Source organism: Nansenia antarctica (genome assembly GCF_963989245.1).
Source record: "Nansenia antarctica genome assembly, chromosome: 1".
Lineage (NCBI taxonomy): Eukaryota > Metazoa > Chordata > Actinopteri > Argentiniformes > Microstomatidae > Nansenia > Nansenia antarctica.
In genome coordinates, this window is record NC_137674.1 from 70604496 (window position 1) to 70613610 (window position 9115).

At 51.1% G+C, this 9115-nt stretch overlaps 1 protein-coding gene across 1 annotated transcript in view; it reads right to left on the reverse strand.

The window, feature by feature from the left end:
- Positions 1–8630, reverse strand: part of rnf217 (ring finger protein 217) — a gene marked incomplete at both ends in the record, with an annotated part of 31960 nt that extends 23330 nt beyond the window's left edge. The window contains one exon of the mRNA XM_080525704.1: positions 7614–8630. Within this exon, the coding sequence (XP_080381830.1) occupies positions 7614–8630 (1017 nt within the window). The remainder of the gene's footprint in view (positions 1–7613) is intronic.
- Positions 8631–9115: the final 485 nt, after the last annotated feature.

Sequence of the window (9115 nt, forward strand, 5' to 3'; positions counted from 1 at the left end):
TAAAGGGTCCTGCGATCATCCACCACGGTAGTCTTCTGTGGACGTCCAGACCTTTTTGTGGTGCCGAGCTCACCAGTGTGTTCTTTTTTTCTCAGAATGTACCAAACAGTTTGGTCGTTCATTTGGCCACTCCTCATGTTCCCGCTATCTCTCTGATATATTTTATGGTTGTTTTTGCAGCCTAAGGATGACCTGTTTCACTTGCATTGAGAGCTCAGTTGACGCATGTTATGATGCATGTTTTGATGCATGTTGTGTGTTCACAACAACAGCTTCCAAATGCAAATGCCACACTTGGAATCAACTCAGACCTTTTACCTGCTTAATTGATAAAGAAATAATGAAGGAATAGCCCACACAGGTCCATAAAACAGCTTTTGATTCAATTGTCCAATTACTTTTGGCCCTTGAAAAAGAGGGAGCTGCATATTAAAGAGCTTTATACAACAGTTAGTTCCGACCAAGTAATTTGATTGGACAAGAGGCATTCCATGAGTTACGATATACAGTATAACAGCACTGGGACTTTTAACTATATGCATCACTCCGCCGCACAGGTGTTCTAAATTACCGTTAATTAGACTACATGTTTGACTACATTGTAGAACGGACCTGCGCCATCGTACTGCTGTTCTAACCTCCGGACATTTGTAAGTGTGAGTTCAAGAGGCGCGTCTGATTTAATTGCTTGTGCTAGAATAGACTGTGTACTACTGGATACCTCACCGTATTCATTGTTAGAGAGTTGACTTATGTTGATATTTGACTATAATGTGCACACTAGAAAACGATGGAGCAGCGTGCTGTCTGATGTCAACTGGTCTGACTCTGAATCACATTCACACATGCCACCAAAGCGACTGTCAACCGAGTCATATTTCACTGGTTGCACAATACATGGACATGTACAAATACATGTACACGATACAAAGTAGCTAGTTTGTGTTCAGGTTACTAGGCAACAGTCCAGTTGAACAGTCCCGTTGCGGAACTATTTCTTCTTGACGGAGCCAAAATAAATGATTAAATAAACAAACAAATCATAATCTGTTGTCACTTATTACTGTTAACTAATAAATTGCGCTGTAGAACTGTTGTATAAAAGCAATATCACACTCGAGGTCGCCTGGCGGCCTCGTACCTACGACCGAATCACAGCCGTGCTGATATTCAGTATAACACACTCCCTCTCGTGTGATATTGCTTAAGTAATTCCTAAACCTAAACCAATTTGAATGTGAATAACCTCAAAAACATTTTTAATGATGATGAATCGTTTAATGACCACACAACCAAGGTTGGTGGAATTTGTTGTCGGTACAGATGGAAAAACTCAATACAGCACTGTCAAATACATCAAACATACACACTGAAGCTGAGAGTCTGCACTTAAAGCCCATATTCATTATATAACTGTCATTTGATATGGTAAACAGCTAGAAATACCAACAATTCTGTCAGAGTCCAAATATATATGGACCTAGTTGTATTTCTTCCTTTTTCTAGCATTGTGACTGCCAATGGCCCCTGGTCCAAGCATAGATTACTGTTTCTTATGATGACTGGTGGATAGATGATTCACTTACTTAGACAGTGTATTTGTTGTGTGTGTGTGTGTGTGTGTGTGTGTATGTGTGTCTAGTACAGTCCATTAATAATGCATCAGCAGGATCCACCTCTGACCAGCCTTAGCTGTAATCCCCCACTCTGATTCATCTAAACACACACACACACACAGATTAACCTCACCAGACAGACAGACAGACAGACAGGCAGACAGACAGGCAGACAGACAGACAGGCACGCAGGCAGGCAGGCAGACAGACAGACAGGGAGGCAGGAAGACAGACAGACAGGCAGATAGGCAGACACACAGATAAACCTTACCAGACAGACAGACAGACAGACAGGCAGGCAGGCAGGTAGACAGGCAGGCAGACAGGCAGGCAGGAACACAGACAGACAGGCAGACAGACAGACAGGCTGACAGTCAGGCAGGTAGGCAGGCAGGAAGACAGACAGACAGGCAGATAGGCAGACACACAGATAAACCTTACCAGACAGACAGACAGACAGGCAGGCAGGCAGGTAGACAGGCAGGCAGACAGGCAGGCAGGAACACAGACAGACAGGCAGACAGACAGACAGACATACAGACAGACAGGCAGACAGTCAGGCAGGTAGGCAGGCAGGAAGACAGGAAGACAGACAGACAGACAGACAGGCAGACAGACAGGCAAACAGGCAGGCAGAGAGGCAGGCAGACAGGCAGGCAGACAGGGAGGCAGGCAGGGAGGCAGGCAGACAGGCAGACAGATATACATGTAGACAGACAGGCAAACAGACAGACAGACAGACAGGCAGGCAGGCAGGCAGGCAGGCAGGCAGGCAGACAGACAACACACACACATTTGAAAGCCACTCTAACTGAAGGAAGTGACACTAGCTGGTTACAGTAAGACATGATAACACAAACACACACACACACACACAGACACACACACACACATCCCATGCATCCCACCAGTGTGTGTGGGTGTGTGTGTGTGGCAGAGTGACAGTGTGTGTGTGTGTGTGTGTGTGTGTGTGTGTGTGTAAATGGACTGACTTGCATAGCGCCTTATTCCAAAGCACTTTACAATGGCCTCTCATTCACCCATTCACACACACATTCACACACCAATGGCGGCAAGCTACCATGGAAGGCACCGGCCCGCTCAGTGGGAGCAATTTGCAAAGTCTTGCCCAAGGACACCTCGACATGTGGCCAGCCGGGGCTCGAACTGCCAACCTTGCGATCATTAGACGCCGGCTCTACCTCCTGTGCCACCGCCGCCCCAGTGTGTGTGTGTGCGTACGTGTGTGTGTGTAGGACTCTAAGCTAGGCTAGGTTGATCAGTGTGAGTGTAGCTGACAGGACAGAGTTGTCCAATAGGAGCAGAGGATGGCCGTTACCATAGTTACCTCTATGACAGGGGCTTGTCGTCATGTAGCAGCTGATGAAGACTAACTCACCTGACAACACTGTCTGAGGACAGTGTTCAGAAAGCACAGTAGACAACAACACACACACACACACACACACACACACACACACACAGACAGACGTGAGTGGCCACAGAAACACTCAGACGTAAACAGGCCCCCCCTAACCTATGGGCTATGAGGAGGTGCTGGTAGGGGTATGAGGAGGTGGTAGGGCTATGAGGAGGTGCTGGTAGGGCTATGAGGAGGTGCTGGTAGGGCTATGAGGAGGTGCTGGTAGGGGTATGAGGAGGTGGTAGGGCTATGAGGAGGTGCTGGTAGGGCTATGAGGAGGTGCTGGTAGGGCTATGAGGAGGTGGTAGGGCTATGAGGAGGTGGTAGGGCTATGAGGAGGTGGTAGGGCTATGAGGAGGTGCTGGTAGGGCTATGAGGAGGTGCTGGTAGGGCTATGAGGAGGTGCTGGTAGGGCTATGAGGAGGTGGTAGGGCTATGAGGAGGTGGTAGGGCTATGAGGAGGTGGTAGGGCTATGAGGAGGTGCTGGTAGGGGTATGAGGAGGTGCTGGTAGGGCTATGAGGAGGTGCTGGTAGGGCTATGAGGAGGTGGTAGGACTATGAGGAGATGCTGGTAGAGATATGAGGAGGTGCTGGTAGGGCTATGAGGAGGTGGTAGGGCTATGAGGAGGTGGTAGGGCTATGAGGAGGTGGTAGGGCTATGAGGAGGTGGTAGGGCTATGAGGAGGTGCTGGTAGGGCTATGAGGAGGTGGTGGTAGGGCTATGAGGAGGTGCTGGTAGGGGTATGAGGAGGTGGTAGGGCTATGAGGAGGTGCTGGTAGGGCTATGAGGAGGTGCTGGTAGGGCTATGAGGAGGTGGTAGGGCTATGAGGAGGTGGTAGGGCTATGAGGAGGTGCTGGTAGGGCTATGAGGAGGTGGTGGTAGGGCTATGAGGAGGTGCTGGTAGGGCTATGAGGAGGTGCTGGTAGGGCTATGAGGAGGTGCTGGTAGGGCTATGAGGAGGTGCTGGTAGGGCTATGAGGAGGTGGTAGGACTATGAGGAGGTGCTGGTAGGGCTATGAGGAGGTGGTGGTAGGGGTATGAGGAGGTGCTGGTAGGGCTATAAGGAGGTGATAGTAGGGCTATGAGGAGGTGGTAGGGCTATGAGGAGGTGCTGGTAAGGCTATGAGGAAATGCTGGTAGGGCTATGAGGAGGTGCTGGTTGGGGTATGAGGAGGTGGTGGTAGGGATATGAGGAGGTGGTGGTAGGGATAGGAGGAGGTGGTGGTAGGGATTAGGGCTGCAACGATTAGTCGACATAATCGACGACGTCGATCATAAAAACTTGTCGACGTGGAATTTTAGTGTCGACGCATCGTATAAATAAAAAATAATAAATAAAAAAAAAACTGCTAGCAACCGCACTCGAAAACTGCAATTCCTCACACCAGGGGAGAGGTTCAGTGTTCAGAATAAAGTACAAGCTCTGGCCCAACAGTCCAATGAGGTGAATAACCAGCGCACCAGTGAGAATGAAGAAGCCACAGCGGCATCAGCTGACAAGGATGCCACAGTCTCAGCTTTGGATTCACTTCTTGGAGGAGACTCAGCAAGCAGTGACACTGACGGTGAGACCAATGAACAGGAGGCGCACAACCAAGCGATCATTAATGAAGTGCTGATGTACTTCGGAGCACAAGCCATCTCAAAGTCAGAAAGTCCCCTGTCATGGTGGAAATTTCATGAGTCATTATTTGAATTTGCAATGGGAACGTATGTTAAGCCAGAGAGACTGGACAACAGGGTGACATTCACAGGTGTGCAGACTTGAGAAGGTGAGGTACAACATGCACTGGAGCCCGCGGCCACTGCCGCGGCCACACGACTAATCGAAAAAATAATCGACAGATTAGTCGACTACTAAAAAAATCGTTAGTTGCAGCCCTAGTAGGGATATGAGGAGATGGTGGTAGGGATATGAGGAGATGGTGGTAGGGATATGAGGAGGTGGTGGTAGGGATATGAGGAGGTGCTGGTAGGGCTATGAGGAGGCGGCAGCTTCTGAGGAATAGCAGATGAAGAGGTTTTCAGAGACATGATGACAGCCTTTCATCAGGACATGCAGATCAGCCTCAGGGGGAGAGAATGGGAGGGACACACACACTCACACACGCGCGCGCACACACACACACACACATACACACAGGCACACACACACACACACAGTACCAAACACACATGCACGAGCGAGCGCACGCACACACACAGACACACACACACACACACACACACAGAGACACACACGTAGGCACACAGACACAAACGCGCACACACAAACACACACGCGCACGCGCGCACACACACACACACACACACACACACACGCAAACACACATACACACACACACACACACACACACACACACACTACCAAACGCACGCACACACACACACAAACACCAGGGAGAGAACAGGAGAGGCAAGTCGAGGAGCTTCCCCACAGCCTCACCAGTCAAGACTTGAGACGCTCGTCTTTGAAACACGAAAGGTGTTGGAGGGGGGATGGGGGGGGCAGATTGATGTTGAGTTGTGTTTAACATAGCTTCTCATGTCGATGTAGGAAGCTAGCAGCGGCTACAGTGACTCAGAGATCACAAGAACAGCCTGTTAACCAGCCTACAAGACTGAGACCACAAGAACAGCCTGTTAACCAGCCTACAAGACTGATATCATATATAAGCCTGATAGAGTCAAGAGCCAATCAACTACAGTAGTTTTAATGGATGGAAATACTTGTGCTTCCACTAAAACTAGCTTGCTGTGAAATGTTTACATAGTGATGCTGTTAAGTTCACAGGCTGGGGTTGTTAATTCATTTTGATTCATGCTAATTCATGTTAATTCAAAATAGACAGTTGAATGGAGGGTGGAGGGGGGGAAAGAGGGAGGAGGGAGGAGGGTTGAGGGTGGAGGAGAGGGGAGGGCGGAAAATGGAGGGTGGAGGGGGGGAGGGAAGAGGGTGGCGGAGGGGGGAGGGGGAGAATGGAGGGGGAGAGGAGGGTGGAGAATGGAGGGGGGGAGGAGGGAGGAGGGTGGAGAATGGAGGGTGGAGGGGGGGAGGAGGGAGGAGAGTGGAGAGTGGAGAATGGAGGGTGGAGGGGGGAGGAGGGAGGAGGGTGGTGGAGGGAGGAGGGTGGAGAATGGAGGGGGGAGGAGGGAGGAGGGTGGAGAATGGAGGGTGGAGGAGAAGGACAGGAGGGATGGGGTTTGTAACAATAGAGAAAGCAGGACAGAGTCTGTTTTGAGGAGGAGCCAGAAGAGTTCAGAAGGCAGGAAGCACATGACTTCCCTGGCCCGGCAACAACAATGACAGGAGCTGACACAGCATAGCAACACAATCACACAGCATAGCAACACAACCACACAGCATAGCAACACAACCACACAGCATAGCAACACAACCACACAGCATAGCAACACTACCAGACAGGCAAGACAGCACTGTTACTGCAAAACAATGCTTCCTAAAGCAGCCCTGTTCTAACACAATAAGACAGTTAATCACAGAGAAGCACTTAATACAACACAATAGATAGTCCTTCCTAAAGTCAACACACAAGAACACATGACAGTCCACTCCCAGATAAGTGCACTCAAGATGAGAGTGAAACTCTCCACTTTAAGTGCATTACAGATTTGAAGATAGCCCAACAACGTTCTAATCAACTGCTCCAGATAGCAGGCCTGGCCTGGTGCTCGACTACTTTGGCCTGATGTGTGTGAGTGTTAGATGTGTTGTCATGACGAGGCAACTCAGCGGCGTTGCGCCGGTCAGGACAGGAGGAGTGGTGTAAACAAACAGTGACGCGGACGGAGAGAGAGAGAGAGAGAGAGAGAGAGAGAGAGAGAGAGAGAGAGAGAGAGAGAGAGAGAGAGAGAGAGAGAGAGAGAGAGAGAGAGAGAGAGAGAGAGAGAGAGTGATAGGAGGAGCTGGGAACCTGTTTCACAACAATGAAGACCACATCACAATGACTGGTCTCCCTTTCAGACCTGAGGCCGGATATTGATGTGTGTGTGTGTGTGTGTGTGTGTGTGTGTGTGTGTGTGTGTGTGTGTGTATGTGTATGACCTGCATGTGTGTGTCTGCGTGTGTGTATGAGCAGTGTGTGTGTGTGTGTACCCCTACAGGTAACCCTTCAACAGGGCCCAGGTGGTCAAAACATCGAAAAAGAAAAAGAATCAGATCCCTAAGTATTCAAAAACTGGGCCATGGTGTACCCCTACAGTCAGTGTAACTGTAGCCCCCCCCCCCCCCCCGCTCCTTAGCAGGTGTCAGTCCGCCTGGGGTCTCCTGTGGATGGGTCCACAGCTGTGTGTGTGTGTGTGTGTGTGTGTGTGTGTGTGTGTGTGTGTGTGTGTGTGTGTGTGTGTGTGTGTGTGTGTAGTGGGGGGGGGGGCTGAGGGGGCCTGTGGGTCATGAACATCTGTCCAGGGGTTTAGAGACCACAGCATCTGGTTGTCGAACTGCAGAACATCTGCCCCCCCCCCAGGCACAACACACACACACACACACACACACACACACACACACACACACACACACACACACACAGGCCAGAAAGCAGCCAGGCTACCTGTGAACTGATGTATCTCTTCAGACACTCCTCACACACCGCCTTCTTGCAGCAGCGCAGCGGCTTGATGTGCTTGTCCTCCAGGCAGACGCGACAAGTCCACACCGCCGACGACCCGCTGTAATCCCCGTGGTAGAAGTTGGTGAGCGTCCTGGGGTCGATCAGGTTCGCCAGGCTGTACGGCTCGGGGACCACCGGGAGGTGGCCCGTCTCCAAGTCGCTCTGCCGCCGCCCGGCGACATCCACGGCCGGGTCGGTTGAGGCTGGAGACATCGCCCCATTATAACGGTGTTGGGGTTCCGTGATCCCGGGATCACCACCTCCACCCCCACCCCCATCCCCACCACCACCACTACCAGCCGGTCTCCGGTAGTTATCGTTCGCGATACAGTACACGGTACAGTAGATGTGTTCCTTTAACTGTACGAGCTCGTCGTTATTATCGTCATCAGCCCCCCGACTACTTTCACAGTTGTCGTCCGAATATGTGGCGTCCACCTCGGCCAGACCCGAGGACGGTGGTCCCGCCGTGCGGTCCTCCGCGGGTCGCTCTGTCTCCTCCTGGCCGCCGAACCTCCCGCGGTGGTCCGCACCACCGGTACCGTCAGCAGCGGTCCGCTTCAGAACAACGTCCACCGTGGCATCCTCCTCCTCCTCCTCCTCCGTGTCTCTCGGGTCGTCGCCTACGTTGTTGTTGTTCAGAGTAGAAGAAAGGGACGTCCTCGTCGTTCCGAAATCCCTCAAAATATCCACCGGTTTTCTCAAACTGTCTCTCTCGCTCCCTTCCTTGTGTCTGTGCGTCTCCGAAACCCCGAGATCTGGTCCACCTCGGACCTCCTTCTTTGTCCCCCGGACGTCTCGGATCAAATCCGTGCCTGGTGTCTCAACTTTGTCCGCCGCCTCTGACAGATCGCAGACGACTCCTCCTGTCTCCTCCGTCTCTTCGTCGTAACTGCTCCCGAAACTCAAAGGCATGTTCATGTAAACACTCACGGAGACGTCGTCCTCATCTTCCATGCCCAGGGTCGGCTAGACACAACTCCCCCATGCACGCCGCCGAGAGTGTGTGTGTGTGTGTGTGTGTGTGTGTGTGTGTGTGTGTGTGTGTGTGTTTCCCTTCCCCAACTCTCAGATACTCCAAAACAAAACAAAGACCTAAAGTAGTAGGCTACACTGTATTTCTGCTTCCGGGTCTGTGCGTATGGGAGAAAAGCAACCCGCACCAGTGTAGTAGTATATAATAAACATATACATATATATATACAGCAGCAGTCTGACTCCATCCAGCATCAGCGCGTCAGCTCGGATTGCGACAAAACAACAACCGCTGCTGCGTCTTTGACAGTCAAAATGCGCCGATAGGACAGATACATTTCCGTGTGTGTGGTGAAGCGATAACAACTTTGTGATCTGCGATCTCTGGGGAGTTTATTGGATCCCTGTGATGCTACCTGCCAGAGAGAGACACAGGCTACAGTGGGCTACTATCCTGTTGTAGGTAG